We start from the raw sequence: 25629 nt of genomic DNA, 5'->3' as shown, positions 1-25629 counted from the left end.
CACAGGGAAACTGGCGGCCCAAAACAAAAGAGACACTCAGGCCCAAAGCATTTTGCTCCCACTGCCTCAAGCTCTTTGGCTTTGGCCAGAGGAAACTGCCCTTCTCTCTGGCCACTGGAAATCTGCCCCTGGCCATCATCCCTTAGACCACCCTGCCTGGGATTTTAGGGGTCTTCCGGTCAGGGCCAGGAGCTTAGGAAAGGACCATTAGAACCTGATCCCCCCCAAGTGTCACTCTCAGCAGAGCACATTGTAAGTAAGAGAGCAGAAAACAGGAGAAGGCAGCAGACGAGGCCAAGAGTGGAACTTGGGCCTTGCAGCAGAATCGGGGCCGCCTCAAAGCGACACGAAGGAAACCGGTTCCTTCGAGCCGGTTCCTTCAAGTTTTCCTTTTTTTAAGGGAAATTCCCTTATTCCGAATAGGATTCCTCACAAGAAAAGGGAAAAGTTGACAGCTATGGGCCAAGTATGCTCCAAGCTCACTCACAGCCACCCCTACTCTAAAGGTGGCAAAACAGGCAGTGGGGAGGCCTGGCCAGTCCCAACGTACTCTTCACATCAACAGGACCCAAGGCTTTTTCGGATGGGTGCCTGGTGGGAAGCCAAGCGGATGCCAGGATTAAACCAGAGGAAAGTCTCTCCCAGCAGGTTGGAGAAGCACAGCAAAGAGGACTTCCGGATCCTGTGGCCCATTGAATTAAGGAGAGGGGCTCCTCTGGGGAGTCATGTCCGCTTGACCCCCAGGACCAGGAGGGTCTGAGAGATGGAGGGAGGCCTCTCCCACAGGAAGGGATGGATCCTGCTCTCTGCCCTGGGCACAGGAACAGGGCAGAGAGCGAAAGGCACAACCCCACGTCTGTCCCTACCGGACATGGATTTGGAACCCCCCCTGCGCCCCCTAAACCACTTTGATTGACGGCCCTGATGCTACTGCAAGGGTCATGTAAGACAGGTAAGAACTCAAGTCTGCCTGTGGGGCAGCGACTGAACTTTGAAACTCCCTGCCTATTGACACCTTCCCCTTTCTGGCACCTGCTAAAAACATTATTGTTCAGACAAGTCCACCTGGGTATGTAGAAAAGAGATGTGAGTTTTAATCTGTTTATTGTTATTTGAACTTTTCGGAAGCCATGCCTGGGACTCCCTGCTGTACGAAATTTATGCACTGCATAATTGCAAAATGCACACACTGCACGACTGCAGAAAAAACAACACCCCTCAAAGCAGTTTAAAAGAAAAATTCCCTTTTTGTAAACTGCTTTGAATGTTGTTGTTTTTTCTACAGTCGTGCAGTGAGGGCATTTTGCAATTATGCAGTGCATAAATTTCGTACAGCAGGGAGTGCCAGGCACGGCTGTGACCCACAAGAGGGCCAGAGAGGGCCTGCCCCCTTACCTTCTGGCGACTCCTCCTGCACGTAGGTCCCCGTCAGATAGCGATGAACCAAGGCTGACTTCCCACTGGACAGATTCCCCACGATCCCCTGAAATACAGAAGGCAAGGCTGAGCACCGCGCCCCGTCTGCTTGGGAGGTGGAGGCTGGATCGGGGCCTGGAGGGGCTGACGGAGGGAGCCACGCTCTTCCCTTAAACGCACCAAGTGGTCTTTTCCAGCACAGAAACGGGGGGGGGGGGGAGAGATCCCTTTGGATTCCAGTCAAGCTCAAGGAAGTCGGACAATTGCCTCTGAGGAATCATTCGTCTGAGAGGCAGTGTGGTGTAGTGGTTAGAGCACCAGAAGACGGCCTGGGAGAGACCAGGGTTCGAATCCTGACTCGGGCGGGGAGCTCCCTGTGTGAACTTGGGGGCCAGTCCCTTATTCTCAGCCCAACCTACCTCTCCGGGTCGTTGTGAGGCTAGAAAGGGGAGAAGGACAACCAGGAGCTCCTTGGGGGGATATAAACGCAGATAAATGAAGAGTTACAAAAAAGAGAGGAGTAGTTTTCTATATCAATCCTGCGCTTGAACCCAAATTGATTCAGAAGGGTGAGAAAGATAGAATCTTAATAATACAAATCAAAATTCAGGGAGAGAAAGTGATTCTGGTTGGCATTTATGCACCCAATGACAAAAAAGGAATCTCTTTCAAAAAATTAGAAAAAACAGAACTACTCGAATTTGCAGATCAAAATATGATCTTAATGGGAGACTTAAATGGAGTTACTTCTCTAGTTAAAGACAGATCAGCCAGAAAAAAGAGACGAAAGAAGGTAAGTTACCAGAGACTTTCTTTGATACGGCTCAAAATTTAAATTTGATAGATATATGGAGAAGAAAGCATTTGTTTGATAAAGAGTTCACTTACTACAGTCACGTATATGACAGTAGCTCGAGAATTGATTCCCTATGGATTTCCAAAGAATTGGAGACAAGAGTAAAAAAAATTGAAATCAACCCCAGAACCTTTTCAGATCATAATTCCTTGATTATGGAACTACAAAAGGAAAGCCAAATCTCCTTTAGATGGAGACTAAATGATGATTTATTAGGCGATCAAAAATTTATGGAAACAACAAAAAAGGCCTTGACTGATTATTTTGAAATAAACAGTCAAGGACAGACAAAATTACAGACGGTCTGGGACGCATGTAATGTTTGGATTTATTTCATATTGCTGTTTATATTGCATGTTGCAAGGTGGTTATGCTCCAATGAGAAGAGCAGGAACAAACGGAACGCAGAAAATTGTGCTACGAGTTCCTGAAAAAGCTGAACTTGGCAATGTCAGCACTGGCTACAAAAAGCTCAAGTCCTGCTGGGCTGGGGCCTCTGGCCCATGCTGGACGCCCACCACGGGCACCGGCCCTTGCTTGGCAACACGGGCAAGACGGTGCCAGGCCTTGCGCCCCCTCTCTGCGGTCCCAGCATGCGCAAGACGGAAGAGTGCGCCAGGAACTGTGGCCCTGCCTGCGTTTCTGTGGAGCTTGTCCAGCCAGGAACGGAGAGCCTTGGAAAGTGGTGGGCTCAAAGGATTGGAATGTCACTTGTAGTTTAATGGTGAACTTTGGAGATGATGGAGATGCAAAAGATCTGGATTATTATAAAAGATGCAGGAGGGAATGATTAATAATAGGACCCACAAAGGGGAGGAGGGAAGTCCAGGAGGTTCCTTGGAATCTTGTTTTTATGATTTATTTCAATATATGATTGTAAAATTTTAATCTGAAAAACCAAATAAAGATTAAAAGGAAAGTGGTGGGCTCTTCCAGGCAGATGGAAAATAAGTTATTCTCTTGCTATTTTTTTTACTCTTTATCTTACTGTTCTCTCTTTTTCTTTTCTCAATCTTTGTTTCTGTTGTCCTTTTCCTTTCTATTTCTAATTTTATGGTGCAATGGGAAAAAAGTAATTAAAAATCTCATAGAAAGAAAGAAAGAAAAAAAGAAAGACACGAATGTTTTAGTTGAGATTCTTGCATTTGTCACTTCCAACTCTACGATTCTGAAGGGTGGAGGGGAGAAAGATGGGGCACACTAAGGGGGCAGTGTCAGGCACTCCTTGACAGCCCACCTGGCACCTGCCGGAAAGAACTGCCTGCAACCCAGAGCACCCTTTTCCACCCCAAACTGTCCTCCTGATAGGAATAAAATGCAGGTTGACTCCCATCAGCACTGCAGCCTTTGCCCAGAAGGTGGCGCTCTTTGCCTTTGCAGAGAATAAGAACCAAAGGCTAACAAAGGGTTAAACCCGTTAATTTGGGAAGTCCTGACCTGATTCACTTGGCTCCCAGGTGGTTTTAAAGGCACAGGTACTCTTTTCCAAAGAAGGCAGCGAAGGCCACCAACCTGGGTGGCTTAAAAAAAAGGATGAGATAAATCCATGGCTGCTATTGGTGCAGTATAGAAATGAAATTATTGTCCATCTTCCACGGAATGGAAAACGGAAAACGAGCGAGGTCCCAACTGAAGAAGAATGGCAACTTAAGCTGACAGAATGTTCACAGCTTGCAGGCTTGACATACAGAATAAGAGAACAAGAAGAACATACGTTTAGAGGAGATTGGAAAACGTTTATTGGATATACGGGAAATAATTGCAAACAGCTGAAAACGCTGGCAGCATTAAGATAAATTCAACAGTGTAAATAAGTTTTGATGGATGCAATAATGGAATGCTGAAAGGTATAGTTTTGGTAAAATATGCAGGGATTTATGATATGTAAAAAGAACCATAGAAAGAGAAGGGAGGTCGTTGATATTTTAAGGGTGTTTAAATGAGTATTTAAAATTGTAAAGCAGAAAATTTAATAAATATATATATATATAGAGAGAGAGAAAATGAATTTATTCTTATTCTAGACTTCATTGGGAGAAAATGGCGCCTAGACATTCCGTTGTGGTGACCCTAACCCAGGTTTAAGGTGCCATTTGGCAATTAGATTGTATAGCTGAGTTTCTACCAGTGGGGAGGGAGAGGGCTCTTGTGTTCGAATCCTGCTCTCTGTCTTCCCCCTGCCCGGCCTCTGTGAGAGCAGAGGCTGCCCCAGATGGGCCACTGGCCCGGCCCAGCAGGCTCTCCTTATCTGGGGTGGGTGGGGCTCACTCCTCATTCTGCTGGTTCTTTGGATCTTTTTTTGCGGGGACAGACCAGCTTCTGGGGGTCTTTGGAGCACCAGGGAAGACAGATCTTGCTCAAGCTTCCCCACCTGCAGGCTCAGACACGTCTCTTCTGGGGCTCAGCCCCCAAGTGGGGGCCGCTGGAGACCTCAGTTGCTGGTGGCTGCTCTAACAAAAGACCCAGCTGGCAAGGCAGCGGAGCTCAGTGGTCAACACAGACTGCTGGACAACCCCCACCCCAACCCTCCGTTCTCTCCCATTCGGCTCTGAAGGGAGTCAAAACCACACGTCCTACACGGGTAACCCCCAGTTTCTGCCATCCTGGTGCTTCTCGGGACCCGGCGTGGCAGGGGATTAGAGTAGATGACCGCTGGAGACCTTCCAACTCTGCAATTCTACGATTCTTCCAGCCTCCAGTGGAAGCAGAGACCCACATCTCCTTCCTTCCTTGGACCACCAGAGATTTACCGTATTTTTTGCTCTATAAGACTCACTTTTTCCCTCCTAAAAAGTAAGGGGAAATATGTGTGCATCTTATGGAGCGAATGCAGGCTGCGCAGCTATCCCAGAAGCCAGAACAGCAAGAGGGATTGCTGCTTTCACTGCGCAGCGATCCCTCTTGCTGTTCTGGCTTCTGAGATTCAGAATATTTTTTTTCTTGTTTTCCTCCTCCAAAAACTAGGTGCGTCTTGTGGTCTGGTGCGTCTTATAGAGCGAAAAATACGGTATATGGGGTGTCATCCATGGCAAGGATAAGAAAAAAAAAACATGGGTAGGTGTGTATTCCTGAGCCCCCAGCCGTCATACCCTGGGGAGTGAGGGCACATATCTAGGGACAGCCGTGGACCCAAACCCCAAATGACCTCCGAAGCAGGGAGGATGGGCGTTCAAACTGTGGCCGCTGTTGGAAGAGGAGGCTGGGCTCAGTGGGCTCCCTTGGGCCTGACCCGGCAGGACTCTTCTCGTGGAACCTCCAAGTCCAGAGGCAGTCTATCGGGATTCCCCGAAAGCACCCATGGGGCAATCAGCCACAGGGAGAAGAGGGTAATGTTAAGTTGTGGGTGAACATATCAGACAACACAGTGATTCTTCAAACAGCTCTTGTTTATTCAGAGGCCAGGACAGAACTGAACTGAAGAGCTCAGTCAGCCTGCTTATATAGAGCTCCAGTACAACGTTACCGTAACAACTTTCTAAAACTATCCAATCACTGAACGTCACTTTCGATCCCTTATTTGCATAACAATCTACAGTATCCCCCTGCTGGCCCAGGGTGAGAACTTCGGTACATAACAGGTAAAGACCAAACTAGTCCAAATTATAGGCCAAACACCTTCATTATTGTAGTCAGCAAGATAATAACAGGAGTCATTGCTAACCAGACTGTGGTGGCTACAGTAGTACATTAATATTATTTGCCAAATATGGGGAGCAGATAATGTGAGGTTGGTAGGAAAAGGGGGTGCTTCAAACAGTGAAAGAGCTGGTGGGGCTGCAGTTATTTCTCTTGATGCTAAAAAGGCTTTTGTCAAACTACATTGACAGTTTATTTCTGTTACTTTGGGGGAGGGAAGGATTTCCTCAGGAAGTTATGGATTGGATTAGGATCTTATGCCTTTTCTCCCAATCACAGGAGAGGACAATTGGAATTTGGCTCTTGAGGACATTCCTACACTTTTAAATTCCTGTAAGGTGGAGACTGATAGACAACAAAAGTAGATTCTGCAATATTTTAGAAGACACCTGACTTTTAGAAGGCAGCCCTGTTTAGGGAAGCTTTTAATGTTTAATAGACTATTGTATTTTAATATTCTGTTGGAAGCCGCAAATAAGAAGAAGAAGAAGAGTTTGGATTTGATATCCCGCCTTTCACTCCCTTTAAGGAGTCTCAAAGCGGCTAACAACCTCCTTTTCCCTTCCTGCCCCACAGCAAACACTCTGTGAGGTGAGTGGGGCTGAGAGACTTCAGAGAAGTGTGACTGGCCCAAGGTCACCCAGCAGCTGCAGGTGGAGGAGCGGAGACGCGAACCCGGTTCCCCAGATTACGAGACTACCGCTCTTAACCACTACACCACACTGGTTATTGTTATTATTATTATTAGGGTTCTGGGCTAGGCGGGGGCCCTTGGATTCTCCCGAGGTTCTCAGGTAAAAGCCACAGAAAACTCACCACTTTCAGCTCCGGCACTGAGCGGCTCAAGGTCCACTCCTGGCTGTTGACAAAGGAATCTGCAGAGAGAGAGAGAGAGAAGCAGAGGGTGAAGGGAGCCCCTCAAAGCCAAAGACACCCCAGAAAAACAGAGGGGAAGGGGGGCTTGTCAGGACATCACATCTCTCAGGCTGGTCAGTGCTGGGTTGCACACCCTGTAGATTTCTGCAAGTTATGCCCCTTTTCCCTTTCATAAAGGAGGCCAAAGAGGCAATAAAACACCACCTGATTCTTCTTCTTGGGCCAGCAGCTCATCTGAAACCCCCCACAGATGGGGAGCCACTGCAGAAAAGGCCCCGTTCTCATGTTGCCACCCTCCGGACCTCTTGAGGAGGCGGCACACGAAGAAGGGCCTCAGAAGATGATCTCAGGGTCCAGGTAGGTTCAGATGGAAGGAGGCGGTTCTTGAGGTATTGCGATCCCGAGCCATTTAAGCCTTTATAGCTCAAAACCAGCACTTTGAATTGGGCCCAGAAACTAATCGGTAGCCAGTGCAGTCAGACCAGGATTGGTGTAATAGGCTCAAACCGTCTTGCTCCGGTGAGCAACCTGGCAGCTGAATTCTGCACCAGCTGAAGTTTCTGAACTGTCTTCAGAGGCAGCCCTACGTAGAACGCATTGCAGTGATCTAACCTTGAGGATACCAGAGCACAGACAACAGTAGTTAGGCTATCCCTTCCCTGTTTGGAAGCTGTGGCTGGATGGTTACGTGGGAGCCGGTTGAAGTTAAATCCTTCGAAGACAGAGGTCCTTTGGCTGGGTCAGGACGATATGGGATTGGGGGGGCAACTCCCATCTCTTGCGGGGGTGCAATTAGTGCCAGCACCGTCCGTTAAGAGTTTGGGTGTAATCTTCGACACCTCCCTTTCCATGGAGGCGCAGATTGCAGCTACAGCAAAGGCGGCATTTTTCCATCTCCGCCAAGCTAAGCAGTTGGCTCCTTACCTCTCTCGCCCTGATCTGGCCACTGTGATCCAAGTGACGGTCACCTCCAGACTGGATTATTGTAATTCGCTCTACGTGGGGCTGCCCTTGAGACTGACCCAGAAACTCCAGCGGGTGCAGAATGCCGAGGCGAGACTCCTTACAGGGTCCTCGCTGCAGGATCACATTCATCCGGTACTATAGCAGCTGCACTGGCTCCCAGTGGAGTACAGGATCAGGTTTAAGGTGCTGGTTTTAACTTTCAAAGCCCTATACGGCCTAGACCCTCGTACCTAAGGGACCGCCTCTCCTGGTATGTCCCACAGAGGACCTTACGGTCTTCAAACAAAAACATAGAGGAGGGAGAAAGGTTGTTTTCTGCTGCTCCAGAGAAGCGGACACGGAGCAATGGATCCAAACTACAAGAAAGAAGATTCCACCTAAACATTAGGAAGAACTTCCTGACAGTAAGAGCTGTTCGACAGTGGAATTTGCTGCCAAGGAGTGTGGTGGAGTCTCCTTCTTTGGAGGTCTTTAAGCAGAGGCTTGACAACCATATGTCAGGAGTGCTCTGATGGTGTTTCCTGCTTGGCAGGGGGTTGGACTCGATGGCCCTTGTGGTCTCTTCCAACTCTATGATTCTATGATTCTATGATTCTATGATTCTATCTTGGAGGTCCCAGGCCACAGGGAGCTTAGACTGGCCTCAACTAGAGCCAGGGCTTTTTCAGCTGTGGCCCCGATCTGGTGGAACGCTCTGTCACAAGAGACTAGGGCCCTGCGGGACTTGACATCTTTCCGCAGGGCCTGCAAGACAAAGCTGTTCCACCTGGCCTTTGGTCAGGGCGCAGCCTGACCCCCTCCTTCGGTAATCCTCACAGAACTTTAGCCTAATGGTTGCCATCAATTTGATTTGAATTAATTTTATAATGAATTGATTTTAGAATGTTGTACTATTTTATTGTTGTTAGCCGCCCTGAGCCCGGCTTCGGCTGGGGAGGGTGGGATATAAATAAAATTTATTATTATTATTATTATTTATTATAGGGGCGTAGCTGGGCCACCAACCAAAGATGATGGAAGGCACTCGGGGCCACTGAGGTCACCTGAACCTCGAGCAACAGCAAAGGATCCAGGAGGACCCCCAAGCTGTGAACCTGCTCCTTCAGGGGAAGTGTAACCCCATCAAGAGCAGGCAACCTCCCACCCATCTGGTCTAGAGAACCATCCACTACCTACCCAATATTGCCTGCACTGACTCGCAGCTGCAGCTCTCCAGGGTTTCAGAAACTGGGCCTGGACCTGGGAGCTTCTGCATGCAAGGTAGTGCTCTAATACGATGGACCTTCTCACTGCCCTCGGCTCCTCCTTTCCTGCCATGGCTACCAGCAAGCTCTTTGCCCAGAGGCCATGGCAGTGCCACTCCCAGAGGGCAAAGGAGGCCTTGGCTCATGCCCTGCCCCATCCCAGAGATCTGCAGAGGCGCCAATGGAGGTACTAATGGAAAATGGAGAGGAAGCAATTCTTTGCAAGAACCAAATGCACCCCTGCCCAATCACTAAAAGCACCCCGTTCACCCCCCCACTGTCAAGTGCTTGGCAAAGGGCAAATTGGCCCAAGCGTCTTCCTGCATGCCCCTGGAGGGTGGGGGGAGCAGCTAGCCCTCGTTCAGTTTCGGGGGTCACAGCCAGGCTCACCTCCTAAAGGACACGGTGGAGCTGGAAAAGGTTCAGAAAAGGGGAGCCAAAAATATCAAGGAGACGGAAGAGGAGACATGGCGGAGGTGAATAATGATAAACATGGAACAGAGAAAGATGGAGAGAAGTTTTCTTCTTTCCTCTCTCCCAACAAAGGGGACCCCCAAAGCCTTTCTTTATGCAGCGCTGACTTCAACTATGGAACTCCCCAAAAATAGTTTTATTAAATGTGACAATAGCGCTGGAGGTGGAAGCTGCAATTAAGCAAGCTAAAATAGATAAAACGCCAGGGCCTGACGGTTTGTCAGCACAGTATTATAAAAAGTTGCAGGATTTACTGGTACAACCATTAAAAGAAGTAATGAACCAGATTTCAAATATAGGTAAAGTACCAGAGACTTGGAAAGAGGCCTATATTACTTTGAACCCAAAGTAAGATGCGGACTTACTTTCACTTAAAAATTATAGGCCTTTAATTTCCTTATTAAATAATAAGCTATTTGCCAATATACTTGCCAACCGAATGAAAGGAGTTTTGGTAGAAATAATTCATCATGATCAGGCTGGTTTCCTACCAGGACGCCAGAGGTAGGATAATACAAGAAATATAATTGATGACATAGACTATCTAGAGGTCAGGAATGAGAAACAAGCTGCTTTAATGTTTATAAATGCTGAAAAGGCCTTTGATAATATTTCATGGGCCTTTATGAAGAAGACAATAAAAAAGATGAATTTTGGGAAACTATGGAACTCCCTCCCACAGGATGGCCACCAACTAAGAGATGCCCATAAGAGGCACCTGGTTGGCCGCTGAGAGACCAGGATGCTGACCAGACGGGCCACTGGCCTGATCCAGCAGGCAGGCTCTTCTTATGTTTTTAATGGAACCTCCAGGTCCACAGGCAGTCTATCTAGAGTCCCAAGTTTGCGGGGGGGGGGGTTGGCCACTGTGAGAACAGGGTGCTGGACTAGAAGGGTCCTCTTGGGCCTGATCCAGCAGGGTTCTCGCCATGCGCTTAAGGCTGGGGGAGGCAAGCGCTGCCTGCCTCAGCTGGAGATCCCAGAGCAGCCCAAGGCAGCAGCAACAGGCAGGAGGAGGAGCAGAGCCCTTGGCTCTGGGCTTGCCAGAACAGCACCCAAACTGGTTAGGCGAGTCTGGCTGCTCCAGGTCTCTGCAGAGGCAGATGCCTCTCAGTGTCCTGCCCCCCCAGAGGCAGGGAAGGAGGGGGCACCACAGGCAGGAGGCAGGGGGAGGAATGGGGTCTGTCCAAGAGGGAGAGAGAGCCCCCCCTTTCAGGAAGCCTTGGGAGCCACACAGACAAGCAGCTCCTCTCGAACCTGCCCCATGGAGGAGGCATCTCAGGATGGGGGCAGGGGCGGGGGCTGCAGACTGGGTGGGGCCCCACCCAACACGCCTGCCCGGGTCAAAGCACAGAGTTCAGCAAACGGGGAGGCCCTCCCACCCCCACGGGATTGAGCTCAGCTCCAGCCGCGCCCCAGCCCTGCCCAGACAGGCTGAGCCAGTCTCTTGCGCAGAGGCCCCCCAACTTCTGCCATCACCTCTTCCTCCGCAGCCTCTCTGCAGAAACCCAAACCTGGCCATGCAATCAAATAACTTTCAAGTTGGAAGGGACACCTGAGGGTCATCCAGCCCAACCCGCTGGAATGCAGGAATCTCAAGCCAAGCATCCATGCAATCTCTGCTTAAAAACCTCCAACGAAGGTTTAAAACCTCCGAAGGAGACTATTCCAAAGCCAAACTGCTCTTTCCCTCACAGCTATTCCGTAAGACCCAAACTGGGGGCTGGGGGAGGCTGGGGTCCTATCTGGACCGGATGCCAAGCAGGCAGGCAAAAGGGTCTCCGACCCCCAACACACCTTCAAAGGCTCGAATGACTCAGCCCCCCGCCCCATATCTGAAAGGCTAACTCCTTCCCTGCAGACCCTCTCGGGGGCTGGTTTGGGGTGGCAGTTAAGGGGAAGAGGGCCTTCTCTGTGGTGGCCCCTAAACCGTGGCACTCTCTGCAGCGGTGGGTCTGGCACCCTCACTATTCAGCTTCTGGTAAAAGCTGAGGACACCCCATGGGATGTGTATGCTTTTAGGGTCCACCTTGTTTTTTGCAATTGAATTTTGCATTTTAATGTTGCAACCCGCCTTGGTACTTTGGGGTGAAGGGTGGGCAACAAGTAAACAAACAAACCTGCTCCGATTCACGACTCCTTCATGAGGGCCAGGAACTTGGGGGAGGATTTAGGGAAAGTGAGTCAGAGCAGACTGCCCTCCTCCTGGAGACACACAGGACCGCACAGGCAACCCCAAGGACACACCTCAGTTACTTCAACACATTCTAACTTCCTTTTCCCACGCAGAAAAGAGCAACAATGCAATATTCAAATGCAAATATCTGGAAGATTCATATGCAGATCGGGGAGAACAGCCTCCCCACAAAACATGAACCTGAGCCAGTTATCCCACAACTGGGAATGGCAGGATTAGAAGCCGAAGGCACCTGCACCCTCCAGCACCCCCATGTCCCCGACCCCGACCCCCAGTGCCCTGCATCCCTGCACTGCAGGGGTTGGACTAAATGACCACTGGGGTCCCTTCCAACTCTATAGTTCAAGCTTCAACCGCCCACTAGGCTCCCTCCTTTATTCTGACAGGCCTTCAGGATCTGGCTGCTTTCATAGACAGGCCTGGTGCGCTGACGTTTCTTGGGCTGTTGCTATTTGCATTTTTAATAGATTTGTTTTTTATATTGTTTAAATTCTATACAGGATTAATACTTTTTGATGATCATCTTTCTTTCCATGCTTTTAGTTTTTCTGTTTTATCTCTGTGCTGCATTTTTTATCCGTAAGTATAATAACAATTTCTATCTCACAGGATTTGTTGTGAGGGTGAAATGGGACAGGATGGGGAGGAACTGTGTGTGGTGCCTTCAGCTCCTTGGGAGGAAAAGTGGATTATAATGTTCTGAATGAATGAATGAAAACATAGGGCCCTTTGGACAGTAGCCAAATATACATCCCCCCCCCCCGCAGAATCTCAGAACTGCCTGTTGCGTTGCAATTCTGCCCTGGGACTGAGATGGAAAGGGGTGCACTGACTTCAGTCCAACAAACCCAATGCCTTGTTGTTTTCCTGACCCGCAACTTGGCTCCTTCGCTGCTCAAGCCTCACTCTAGAGAACTACGAGGAACTCGAGGAATTAACTTCCTACGGGTAACAGCAAGAATATTACACACAAAGGCTTGGAGGTTACACAGAAAACCCACAAGGGGAGGGCATGAAAGAGGGTGGAGGAGAAATATGGGAATCGGCTTTCATGGCAAAATGGACATTTTTGCCCCCGCTGGTAAAAAATAATAATCAAAGAACGCAAAGGAGAGAAACGTGTTCTCACAAGTGGTGACTATTAAGGTTTATTACAGCTCTGTGTGTTTCAAAACGGCGCTTGCTCCTCCAGGAATGACCCAGAGACGATCAAAACTGCAAAAGTCAGCTACTGCTATATTAGAGAAGCACTACACAACAGCATTTAAAATATCTGTGAGTGAAAACAGCTACCCATCATTTGAGACCATTGCATCAAACGGAACAAGGAAAACTGTCAGGACCACGCAGACGCCGCCTGCAAAAGCCACAACTGTGAGACTGCAGCATCTTTGCAGCAACCCCAAAGCCTCTCTGGCCACTTCAGAGAGTCTCCCTACAATTCAAAATTGCTTTGAGAGGCTCATTTATAACGGCACCCAATTTGGGTTGAAGATTAATCCAACATGGTTTGCTTGCTTGTTTTAAAAAGATGCCCTTGGATGCTAGAGAGGTGTCAAGTCATGTGTGCTTTTTTTGTGACGCGGCCCCAACCATTTGTCCCATTCTGTTTGAAATCACGGCCTTCTGGCCTAAAGAGACATCTGGGGTGGGCTCTCGCCTTGCCATGCACCTGTCCTCACAGGTGGGAGAAGATGCACCACTTTGCCCAGGCTGGGGGGAGGAGGGAGACACACTGGGCACCTGCACTGCAGCCTCAGATTTATTTTGCATCTCAATTCAGCCTTTTGTCTTATGCTGCTACAGAAGACTGTGCAGGCAAAGCCTAGACATCCTGACTAGTAGCCAGGGTTCAAAATCCGCCTGGCGCATTTTGCACCTGGCTATTGGCCACTTGCGACCAAGTGAAGATGCCTGTGAGCCAGGATGGGGCCTGACATCTCCGCCACCTGGGCATCCTCAACTGGGACTGTTTTCACACACTAAGAACCCGTCCTGCAGAATTCTATCTGTGATATTTTATTTGCACAATCGGAATGAACTTCTGTAACCAAAATGCTTTTTCTGGGCAGCCTGAGCAGCAGCAGCGAACAGCGTTATAGCGAATTACCGTATTGCTTGTCTTCATCCCCCCCTCCCCCGACCAGCCCTGCTCACATATGTGAAGAAAATGCCTACATTATGAATGGTCAGCATTAAGAAAAATAAGCTTGAATAGGCTATATCTGCAGACGGTTCATGGATCAAAGGACTTTCCTTCTTTAAGTTTTCAAATATCTTAACCCAGTTTTCAAAAATCTTAACCCTCTGAACTAGCCAGATGTTTCACTGAGAATCAATCAGTCAGTCCGTCATTTGAAAAATAAAATTTTGGAGCAGTACGGCCTTGAAGGCTAACAAATTCATCATGGCACAACCAGCTTTCGTGGACGGCCATCGACCTGCATCAGGCGGCACAATCCTGACTTGCAGGTTCCCATTAAGCTGCCTGCAAAAAGGGAGCTCAGAAGGAAAGGAAACGCAGGAAAGCCCAGACTGGGACCGTGGAACGGAGGGAGCCGCCTGGTGCAGAGTCAGGCCGTGGGTCCATCTATGCAGCGCAGGACTGTCGACCCCAGCCCCCCCCCCAGGCTTCGTTCAGGGGGACCCGGGCGTCTCTGCCAGGAACACTAGCAAAACCTGAATTCTGTGGAATTGCAGCAGCAATGCAATAAAATGTAATATGTTTTAAAGAAGGTAAAGGTAAAGGGACCCCTGACCATTAGGTCCAGTTGCGGACAACTCTGGGGTTGCGGTGCTCATCTCGCTTTCTTTGCCGAGGGAGCCGGCATACAGCTTCCAAGTCATGTGGCCAGCAGGACTAAGCCGCTTCTGGCGACACCAGAGTAGTGCACAGAAACGCCGTTTACCTTCCCGCCGGAGCAGTACCTATTTATCTACTTGCACTTTGACGTGCTTTTGAACTGCTAGGTTAGCAGGAGCAGGGACCAAACAAAGGGAGCTCACCCTGTCGTGGGGATTCCAACCACCGACCTTCTGATCGGCAAGTCCTAGGCTCTGTGGTTTAACCCACAGTGCCAAAAGCACCAATTAGAAATCATTTGGCATCGCAGTGGCTGCAACATGCATAATAAGCATTGGGTTGTCTGCCAGGACCCTCGGAAATCTTCAAGTGGGGGGGGCATTTGGCTCTCCAGGGTTTCAGGCAGGGGTTTGTGCCAGCCCTACGGCCCCCTCCTGCCCCCTCCCTTCTATCCACAAAGCTCAGGTGTTGCCTGACATCCCTGCCCCCACCCAAAACACACAAGCTCCCGGTTTGGCCTCCTGCCCAGCTCCTTGGCTTGGCTTGCCATCCCTGGCGATGATGACCTCACCTCACCCACCGGCTGGTGCCCAGGCACATCCCTCTGACGTCTACCTGCCCTCCCTGTGCCAAATCTGCTTCCCACTTGGCCCCTCCTGCCTCCACCCAACATCTTCCCACCAGAAGCTCCCTCCAGACACCTCAGGGAGGCCACTGGACCTCAGGGTCATGGAGCAAGCAGAGGACACCACCCTCAACCCCCAGCAGAATCTTCTGGTAGGGCCGGGAGGGACCCCAGGGCCTGAAACCAGGGTTAGAAACTCAGGTATATAAGCGAGGCGGCAAATGGCGCCTGAAACCAGGCTGACAGTCGCCAAAATGGATTGCCTAGTTGCCATTTGGGGGCCTGACAGCTCAAGGGTTGTATTTTTCAGTATGACATTTGGGTTCCTGAAATTTATTCTGCTTCTGCAGATAAAATATAACAGATAGAATTCTACAGGACGGGGTCTTCGTGTGTGCAAACAGTCCCGATCCAAGGATCCCCAGGTGGCCGAGATGTCAGGCCCCATCCTGGCACCTGGGTATCTTCACTTGGTCACAAGTGGCCAAAATCCAGGTGCAGAATGCGCCTGGCACTTGGCGAATTTTGAACACTGCTCTTGGGTGCTACTTTGGGGTGCCGCGATGGGGGCAGATAGAGCCTGGGGCCTCCTCTCTGGGGCCCTGACCCCAAGTGCTGTCCCTGACCCACTTCACCTCCCACCCCAATTCACTGGGCCTGTGCTTCGTCAGAGGCAACGCTGGATCAGAGCCTCTTGACCCCTCCCCGTATGGACCACCGCCATGATTAATCTGCCCTTTATTGTATGCAGATCTGGCCAGGTCCCTGGGAAACCTCAGAGGATCAAACTCTGCCCCCCCAACACTGAGAGCCAGGAAGTTCTCCCATGGCCAGCGACGGAAATCTCCCAGGCACACTTTGCAACTGGCACGGGTCCGACTGTGACCACATGGAGATCTCTGAAAGCCAAGTGGGCTGAAATATTTTCCTTGAAGCTGGAATTTGTTTTACTCTGGGTTGTTTTATACGATGTTTTAATTGTGTTGTCAACCGCTTTGAGATTTGTTCTTTAAAATATAAAGTGGCATAGAAACAGAATTACAGTTGCACCTTGGTTTTCGAACAGAATGCGTTCCGGAAGTCCGTCCGACTTCCAAAAATGTTCAACAACCAAGGCGCGACTTCCGATGGGCTCCAGGAGCATCCTGCAGCCAATTGGAAGCCGCAGAAGTGGCGCCGGACGTTCAGCTTCTGAGGCCAAGTTCACAAACCAGAACACCTATTTCCGGGTTTGCGACGTTCGAGTTCCAAGTTGTTCGTGAACTAAGCTGTTCGAAAACCAACCAACAACTGTAATAATAATAATAATAATAATAATAATAATAATAATAATAATATAATAATAATAATAATAATAATAATAATACTTTGTTGGGAAAAGGCACCTGGACATTCCATGGTGGCAACTGTACCCAGGTTTAAGGTACCATTTGGGAATTAGATTGTGCACCTGAGTTTCTAGCACTGCTCATGACTCTCTTCCCTCTGCGCCCATCGCCCCCCCCCAGAGAAGACCCCTCTGCTCCCCCTTCCCCCAGCAGCTCCTCTGCTTCAGCTTCTGCCCCAGCCAAGGGCCTCACGTCTTGAAGGATCCACTCACAGAAACCAGGGGGGAGTGGGCAGCTGCCTTGAACAGAGTCAGAGCAGGGGCCTCTCCAGCTCCATACTGCCGGCACGGACTGGCAGCAGCGCTCAAGGATTTCAGGCAGAGAATCTCTCGCTCACCCTTGCCTGGAGGGGCAGTGGAGACAGAGGCATAGCTGTCAACTTTCCCTTTTTTTTAAAGGGAAATTACCTTATTCCGAATAGGATTCCTTGCAAGAAAAGGGAAAAGTTGACAGCTATGGGCAGAGGTCTTCTGCTTGCCCAGGCAGATGCACTGCCCACAGAGCCACAGATTAATAGCCAGGTGTTTGCCACGGAAAACAAGAGTCTGCAGTCCAAACGAAGCGTCCTCTACCTGAAGCTGCCTGGGGGGGTCGAGGGGCCTGTCCTGTCCCCCCACCTGGCCCACTGCTGGGGTCTCTAACCACCCAGCCGTGCAGAAACCTGCAGCACCGGCAGAGGCTGCCTATGTGGCCAAGCCATGGGGTGCAGGGCTGCAGCGGCTCAGAGGCCCAGAATCCTTTGTCCGCTGGCACCCACCTCTCTCCTCTAGGGCAGCCCTGCACCAGGCGCTCTGCACATCTGGCCTTGGAGAGAGGAGGGAGAATGGCTCTTTCCATAGGTTCTTGGTGCAACAATTCTGGGGCCCCCAAGGTGGTGGGGGGAGACTCCCACATCCACATTCCTGGCCATCCCTAAACATCCTCTGCCTTCCTGCCTGCCCTTGGCTTCTCCTCTGGGGCTGGTCTGTGAGCAGCCAGAGGGAAAGGATCGCAGAGTTGGAAGGGACCCCCAAAGGCCATCTAGCCCAACCCCCTGCAATGCAGGAATCAGGGTGGATAAAAATCAATGATTAAAAAAATGGATTTTTAAAATTTAAATTGGATGTTTAAAATAAAATGCTTCTGGAGGAAAAATCTTTCTAAAGATAGTTTTCTGTTTAACTTACATTATAATCTAAAGCAGGCATAGGCAAACTTGGCCCTCCAGATGTTTTGGGACTACAATTCCCATCATCCCTGACCACTGGTCCTGTTAGCTAGGGATGATGGGAGTTGTAGTCCCAAAACATCTGGAGGGCAGAGTTTGCCTATGCCTGGTCTAAAGGCTATTCATCAGGAAATGAGGATTTGCTTTTAAGTTTTTCATTCAGTCTAAGTTTTTTTTAAATAAAAAAATTGTTTAACCACATCAGTTAACAAACATGGATACATGTTATAATGTTATTGTTTTAGTTAAATAAACTATTTAAATTGTTATTAAGGAAATGATTATTTTTCTCCTTCCAATAAAGTACAGCAGAAAAGTTGTCCAAATATAAGCAGTTAACTTATTAAACCTCACAATAATTTCATAATTATCTATGTATTTCTGATAGTATAACCAAATCAGTATTTTTTATATAACTGTAAAAACTACTCTGAAAATTTATTATTCCAAAAATGAAACCTTCACCTGGTTGCAAATATTAAGATTATACCAGAGAGAATGAGTCTTTCTGTTAAAAAAAAGAGAGAGAGATTTAAATCAAGTCTTACTGACTAGTTATTTAAATTGTGATTTAAATTGATTTGATTTCCATCAAATCCACCCTAGAAGGGAATCACAGCTGAAGCATCCCTGACAAGCGACCCTCCAAACTCTGCTAAAAATCTCCAAGGAAGGAGAGCCGAGTCAGATAGAAAAGCAGCCATGGTGGGGTTGGGTGAGAAGAGAACATTTTTAAAGGGAGCCCCCTCCCACTGCAAACCACGCCACTTCCATGCCCCTCCCTTGCCAGCTTCCAGACAGACTCCAGCTAAACGCCCCCCACAGCAAGAGAGTTTGGCTGCCCAGCCTCCCTCCAGAGCTGCATTGGCACCAAGGGCAAAAGTCCTCCTGGCACAGCCTCAAAATCTCTCCCCAGCCCAGCCAAGGGACGCTCCTTGGCCCCAGTGGGACTTCGACCAACGGCTCTCGTGGGGTCTGCAGGTTGCCACTGGGTCTAAACACCCCCCAGAAAAGCGTGGACTCCTGCCAAGTCTCAGTTAACAACCTAGCAATGCTAGCAGCCTACTCCGCAGGGTTGCTGGGAAGACAACGTCAAAACTGCAATCATAACAATTGTTTCAGCACACTGTACGTGGGGCTACAAAGTTGCAAACGGGAGTTTAGGCATAGACCACACAAGGGGGCAGGAGGAAAACACCCAGGAAGGAGCTGCGTTCAAACACTCTATACTCAGCATTGCCAACCCAGACTGGCAGCACCAGAGGCGTTCCCAGCCCTGCGTGCAGCTGCCGGCGGGGACTGAGCCAGGAACATTCTGCATGCAGAGCGGGTGTTCTGTCACTGAGCTACGATGCCTGTGAGCCGGTGGAGCAGCGGTTAGGGTCATAGAATCACAGAAATGTAGAGTCAGAAGGGCCCCCGAAGGGTGCGGGAATCTCAGCTCAAGCACCCATGACAGGTGTCCAGGCAACCTCTGCTTAAAAACCTCCAAGGAAGGAGAAAAGGACCCTTGTTTAAAAGCTCTTACTGTCAGAAAGTTCCTCCTGTTCTCACAGTGGCCAACCAGATGCCTCAAATGGAAACCAGCAACCGGGATTTGAACTCAAGCCTGGGGTTTCCAGCAACTGGGATTCAGAAGCCTTGCTGCCTCTGACTGTGGAGGCAGAACAGAGCCATCCTGGCTGGTAGCTATTAAAAGCCGTCTCCTCCATGAATTCTTTTATAGCCCTATCTCTTGTGGCAGGGAGTTCCACAGTTTAACTTTATTAAACTGACCAGCCAACCTCTGCTTCAATGGTCAGGAGGACCTGGGAGAGACCAAGGTTCAAATCCACCCACTCAGCCATGAAGTGGCCAGTCACTCCCTCAGCGCCCAGCCTCCCTAGCAGGCCTGTTGTGGGGGGGGCGGAGGAGGAATACAGGCCACCTCCAGCTGCATGGAGAAACGAGTGGGATACATATGCAACAAAGAAATCCATTAAATATAATACCGTCCACCCCCCCAGCCCCCCCAGAAGATCACAGCCTTGGTGCTGCTTCAGGGGTGTCCCCGCACCCACCCGGCTTTTCTCCGTCCTTACCGGGCGCCCTCCCGCTGCTGCGGCGGCTCCCCACCGAGACGAGGACAGGCTCGGCCCCCGGGAGGCTCCAGAGGGCGCTGGCGGGGCTGGCGCGGGGGTCCAGGGGGCTGAAGGAGCGGCCCGCGCAGCGCTCTCGGCGCCGGAGGCGGCCCGCCAGCAGCTTCCAGAGGCTGCCTCCTCCTCCTCCGCCGCCGTCGGGGCGCGCCCGGTCCCCGCGGGGCTGCGCGGCGTCGGGGTAGAGCAGGTCCCGCTTGCTGGGAAAGGTGTGCAGGGAGCTGGCGTCGCCCTCGCTGCGGGTGCGGAGGCGCGCGGGGCGCAGCAGGCCGGAGCCCGAGCGGTGCAGCTCGTGGCCGCGGCGCAGGCGGAAGCTAAAGCTCTTGCGCAGCGAGCTGAGGCCCTTGCGCGCCCCGTCGGCGCGGGCGCCGAACAGGTTCCAGCGCCGGCTGCCCCACAGCGAGCCGCCGCGCAGGAACCCCCCGGGCTCCGTCGGGGGCGCCTCGGCCGGCGGGAAGGCGGCGCTGGCCGGGCGCGGCGGCGCGCCTTCGTCGTCGGGCCGTCGGGGCGAGCGGAGGCGCAGGAAGTCCAGGAAGCCGCTGCGCGCTCGCGTCGGGGGCCGGGCGGCTCCGAGGGGCCCGACGCCCAGCCCGTTGCCCACCGAGCAGAGGCTCTTGGGGCGCTGGCGCTGGCGCTCGGCCGCCTTGAGGGCCGCCTGGACGGCGGGCACGCCTTGCAGGTCCAGCGACTCGCACACGCTGACGGCGCGGCGCGGGCACGCGCGGGGGGTCCCCGGCGGGCGGCCCGCTTCACGCCAGCGCCAGCCCTCGGCAGCCATCCTCGACGGCGCGCCCTGGCCGGCTGCTGCCGCTGCTGCGCATCCCCGCGGGGCTCACGGCCGGGCCCCGGCGGCCCCGCGCCCCATGCCGCCGCCGCCGCGTCCGCGCTGGCCTGGCCCCGTCGCTGGCAGAGCCTCCTCTGGCTCGCGCATCGCAGCCCGCGCCAGGCAGCGACGTGCCCGGGCCTGGCCCCGACAGCGCCTCGCAAACTCTGGCGCGGATCCCGCCCTGCCCGGAGCGGAGGCCCGACGGCGCGCAGCTGGGAAGGCGGCCTCGCTCAAGACGGAGCGGGACGGCAGCGGCGCGGCTCCCACGGCGGGGCCGAGGAAGAGGGCGAGCCGTCGGGCCACCCAGCCCTGGGGCGCGCTGGGGCCAGCCGAAAGGCAAACCCGGGCTCTGCCGTCTGGGAGGCTGCGGGCCAGATCCACTCCAGGAAGGCTCGCTGTGGGGCCAGTTCTGGAGACTCGAAACCCGGCCCCCGAGCTCGGGCCTCTGCCAGGAGGGACGGGCACCCATTAGCCCCCACCCCCAAACCCAGCCCCAGACCTTCCGAACCCCCGAACCGTTTTTTTCCTAATGCAACAGCACCCTCTGCTGGACCGTCGAGGCCCAGCCCGGAGCCCGGCCAGCTCTGCGCAAAGATAAGGCCCCCCAGGTCAAGGAAAGGTTAATCCACGCAGCCAAGAGGCGAGGGGCTGTCACTCACCTGGGACCGTCTGCACACAAAAGAGCCTCCTGCTCTGGAGGGCAGGACTCGAACCCATGGCTTCAAGTTACAAGAACTGAGATTCCGACTAAACATCAGGAAGACCTTTCTGACAATACGAGAGCTGTCCGGCAGTGGAACAGTCTCCTTTGGGAGGCTGTGGCCTCTCCTTCCTTGGAGGTTTTTAAGCAGAGGTTGGCGGCCATCTGTCATGGATGCTTGAGCTGAGATTCCTGCATTGCAGGGGGTTGGACTAGATGACCCCTGGGGGTCACTTCCAAGTCTACAATTCTGCGAAAGCAGGGGGCTCTGCCACTAAGCGTCGCTTCTGCCAGCAGCCAGCGCATGGAAGCTTCTGGGTGGAAGAGGTGAAGGAGGATGGACAGCTGCCTCTGCCTCCTCTGAGGAGCAACATCTTTGGCTCAGATGCACTTGTCTGGGGCAGCTTCCACCAGAAGAACCCCCTGCACACGAGTAATGCCATAGCCGTTACAGGGACCACATAATCTTTTTGCGTGATCTTGGCACCTGCACTTTGGAACTCCCTGCCTATTGATAGCAAGCAGGTGCCTTTACTGCAATCTTTCTGGCACCTGCTAAAAACATTTGTATTTGGATAAAGCTTCCAGTTGCTTAGGAAGCTAATGTGAGCTTTACTGGGGGGTTTTGTCTGTTGTTATTTTAACTCTTTGAAAGTTTTAAATTTTTCCTATTTTATTTATGAGATTGGGGTTGATTTGTTTTTCCCAGCAACTGGTGTATAACATTTAGGAAATAAAATAACCCCCAGGCAGAAGCTCACAGCTTCCCTTTATACTGACAGCCACAGATCCGCCTGCCAGGCTGCCTTGGACACGCTGGGCATTGGTGGCCAATCTGAGGTTTGCAGGAGGTGGCACACGCCATTTCCTACCCACCGGAAGCTGCCACGTAGAGCTGGCTTGTTGGATCCCCGGCCAACGTCCACACAGAGCTGCGCAAGTTCCTCCCCTCAGACTTTGCCGCTTGCCTGAGGGGCCTCTTTGCATGTGAAAGTCCAGTCTGCCTTTGGCCGGGAGAGGCGGCCTCTGAAGGGGCACGGAGGCCCAGCGACCCATCCAGGTTCGGGGAAAGTGGGTCACTCCTGGAGCCCCTTCACAGAGACTCAGCCCACTGAAGTGACTCTGATTCTCAAGCCGTTATTGGCATACATACAGTGGTACCTTGGATCACAAACTTGATTCGTTCTGGAGGTCCATTCTTAACCTGAAACTATTTTTAACCTGAGGTATTCTCCCATTGCTCGGTCCCAGCTCCTGCCAACCTAGCACGTCAAAGTGCAAGTAGATAAATAGGTACAGCTCTGGCGGGAAGGTAAACGGCGTTTCCGTGCACTGCTCTGGTTCGCCAGAAGCATCTTAGTCATGCTGGCCACATGACCCAGAAGCTGTACGCCGGCTCCCTCGGCCACTAAAGCGAGATGAGCGCCGCAACCCCAGAGTCGTCCGCGACTAGACCCTAACGGTCAGGGGTCCCTTTACCTTTACCACTTTAGCTAATGGGGCCTCCCGCTGCCACCGCACCGCTGCTGCACGAATTCTATTCTCATCCTGAAGCAAAGTTCTTAACCCGAGGTCCTATTTCTGGGTTAGGGGAGTCTGTAACCTGAAGCATCTGTAACCCAAGATACCACTGTACAAGATTCCAGGAGGGTTCAATACAAATACAAAAACATCCCATAAAAATACCCTGCATCTGACACTCAAGTTAGTGCCATCTAGCATTCACAAATCCTCACTGCAGGTTGCAGAAACTTGGCTACTGCCTCCATCCTGAGTAAACATAAGGCAGGCTGCCTTGCATTTGTCCAAACTCCACTCCCTAATAGCAACCAACTGATGAATAAACATAGATCGAACTGTCAGATACCAGGGTCAGTGCAAAAGAACATGCAAGACTGACTCCATTTGTCTCTGTCCAGAGAGGCACATTCTTCCTGCCAGTCCTGTTTTCTGGAATCTCCCCTGCAGCGCTGCTGAGGGCAAGCCATTCAGTCTCACCGGCATCTTGGCCCTGCGTCCATTTGGGTTGGTCCAAGGGGAGAGAAAAGTCGGCCCTGGCTTCTCACCTCGCACAGTCCCCAGACTTGTCCAGGTGTTCTTCCCAGTTTGGCTGCCAAGTTATTGGACTCTGTGGTTTTAACAATCTGCGTTGGATTATCTCAAACATGGAATTTTCGGACAAGCTGCACAAGGTCCTCTGGTGAGATTCCTCTCCTTCTCTCTCTCATTTTATTCTCAATCCCACTTAACCATCCCAATGGTTGGTATTTGGCTAACATGTCCGTAACCAGGCTATTAGGTTCAGCCCCGCAATGCAGCCGCACAGGACAGCGTGTTTCGAGGCACAGGGCAGCGTAGGGGACACCATTTGGTACATCAAAAATTGATTGAAGGATAATAAAACCTGTCTAAGGGCAGCAAAGTCCACAGAGCAGCTTTGCAGCCGCAAGGGCCTTGCAAGATCTCTTCAGAAGCTGAGGAATCTGCCCCTGTTGCTCTGCTCCAAATCTTGCTCCTGGCTGTCTCCCCGTAGAAAGCCCCCCAACACAGAGGCCCTGCTGTCTGCACCAGCCTGCAATGGGGTAGATCAGTCAGCAGAGCCTGAGACTCCTCATCTCCTTGCCTCTCTCGCCCTGATCTGGCCACTGTGATCCACGCAACGGCCACCTCCAGACTGGATTATTGTAACTCGCTCTATGTGGGGCTGCCCTTGAGACTGACCCAGAAAATCCAGCGGGTGCAGAATGCCGCAGTGAGACTCCTTACGGGGTCCTCACTGTGGGATCACATTCACCCGGTGCTCTACCAGCTGGAGTACAGGATCAAGTTTAAAGTGCTGGTTTTAACCTTTAAAGCCCTATACGGCCTAGGACCCTCGTACCTATGGGACTGCCTCTCCTGGTATGTCCCACGGAGGACCTTACGGTCTTCAAACAAAAACATCTTGAAGGTTCCAGGCCACAGAGAGGTTAGGCTGGCCTCAACCAGAGCCAGGGCTTTTTTGGCTGTGGCCCCGATCTGGTGGAACGCTCTGTCCCAAGAGACCAGGGCCCTGCGGGACTTGACATCTTTCTGCAGGGCCTGCAAAACGGAGCTGTTCCACCAGGCCTTTGGCCAGGGCACAGCCTGACCCTCTCCTTTGGTCATCCTCACAGAACTCTAGCCCAATGGTTGCCATCAATTTGATTCTGAATTGATTATAGAATGAATTGATTTTAGAACGTATTTCAATTAACTGATTGTGATTTTATGTAAACTGTGTTATTTTTACTGTTGTTAGCCACTCTGAGCCCGGCTTCAGCTGGGGAGGGCGGGATATAAATAAATTATTATTATTATTATTATTGTTTATTATTATATCATGGTCACGGGTTCAAGCCACATGCTGGGCAAAAGATTCCTGCATTGCAGGGGCTGGAGCAGCGATCCTCCCGGTCTCTTCCAACCTGCACAATTCTATGGTGGCCACTGGGGGGCAGGCGAGGCCACTTGGAGGAAGGATCTGAGCTTTCCTTTGCCTTCTGGTTTCTGTGCCCGAGTTCAGCAGGTCAGCAGAGATCTCTGGGACCCCAATCCGCCTCCCTTCTTGCAACAAAGCCTGCCTCGTCAAGGGCATCAGTCATCTGCGTGTGACACAGAAGTCAGGGCCACCACATAGCCAGGTTTCTTAGCTGGGGAGTCTCTCTCAGACAGTGGCGTAGCGTGGGTTGTCAGCACCCGGGGCAAGGCAAGTAATTTGCGCCCCCTAACCCGTGGATTTTAGCACTCGAGTGCGAGCGCGCCCCCCCAGATGTTGCGGCCCCCCCTGCACCCCCCACGCTACGCCACTGGGGCTGGGGGCGAGCGAAGGAGCCAAGGACCCCCCCCAAAGGCTCAGCAGGAATTTATTAAATTTATTATTTGCGGAGCCCCCGTGGGCCGAGGCAGCCGAAGCCCCCTCCCCTCGGGCGCCTCCCCGCCCCCTCCTCTCCTTGGGCTGTAGGTGGAGCCCGCGCTCCGAGGCGCTCCAGATCCGGGCTTGGCGAGCGCCTCTCCTCCTCCCGGACGGGTCCGGGGGCTTCCAGCCGAGCTCCGTCCTCGCCCCCCCTCCCCCGCGGCTGAGACTTGCGCTGAGAGCCGGAGCCAGCGGCGCCCCCTTCCGACGGGAGACCCTCGCCCGCCCGCCGGCTTCCTCTCGGAGGGTTTGGGGGAGCGCAGGGCGCGTCGAGGCCCCTCGGAGCTCTCCTCCCTCCCAGTCGGCAGAAGCAGTCGCCGCCTGTGGCTGGGCCAAGGGGATGGCG

At 51.9% G+C, this 25629-nt stretch overlaps 1 protein-coding gene across 3 annotated transcripts in view; it reads right to left on the bottom strand.

Moving 5' to 3' along the window:
* Positions 1–25629, bottom strand: part of AGAP3 (ArfGAP with GTPase domain, ankyrin repeat and PH domain 3) — a 101067-nt gene that overhangs the window by 49630 nt on the left and 25808 nt on the right. For 2 of the 3 annotated variants that reach the window (XM_053409718.1, XM_053409719.1), the window contains exons 2-3: positions 6725–6783; positions 1396–1483 (exon numbers count right to left, since the gene is read on the bottom strand). In XM_053409718.1, the coding sequence (XP_053265693.1) occupies positions 1396–1483; positions 6725–6783 (147 nt within the window). Of the gene's footprint in view, positions 1–1395; positions 1484–6724; positions 6784–19769; positions 20617–25629 lie in introns of those variants that run through there. The other variant, XM_053409717.1, reaches the window with a different exon arrangement.

This window comes from Podarcis raffonei, chromosome 12, assembly GCF_027172205.1.
Source record: "Podarcis raffonei isolate rPodRaf1 chromosome 12, rPodRaf1.pri, whole genome shotgun sequence".
NCBI lineage: Eukaryota > Metazoa > Chordata > Lepidosauria > Squamata > Lacertidae > Podarcis > Podarcis raffonei.
Note: the sequence above shows the minus strand (reverse complement) of the source record. Positions and strands in the feature narration are given on the sequence as shown.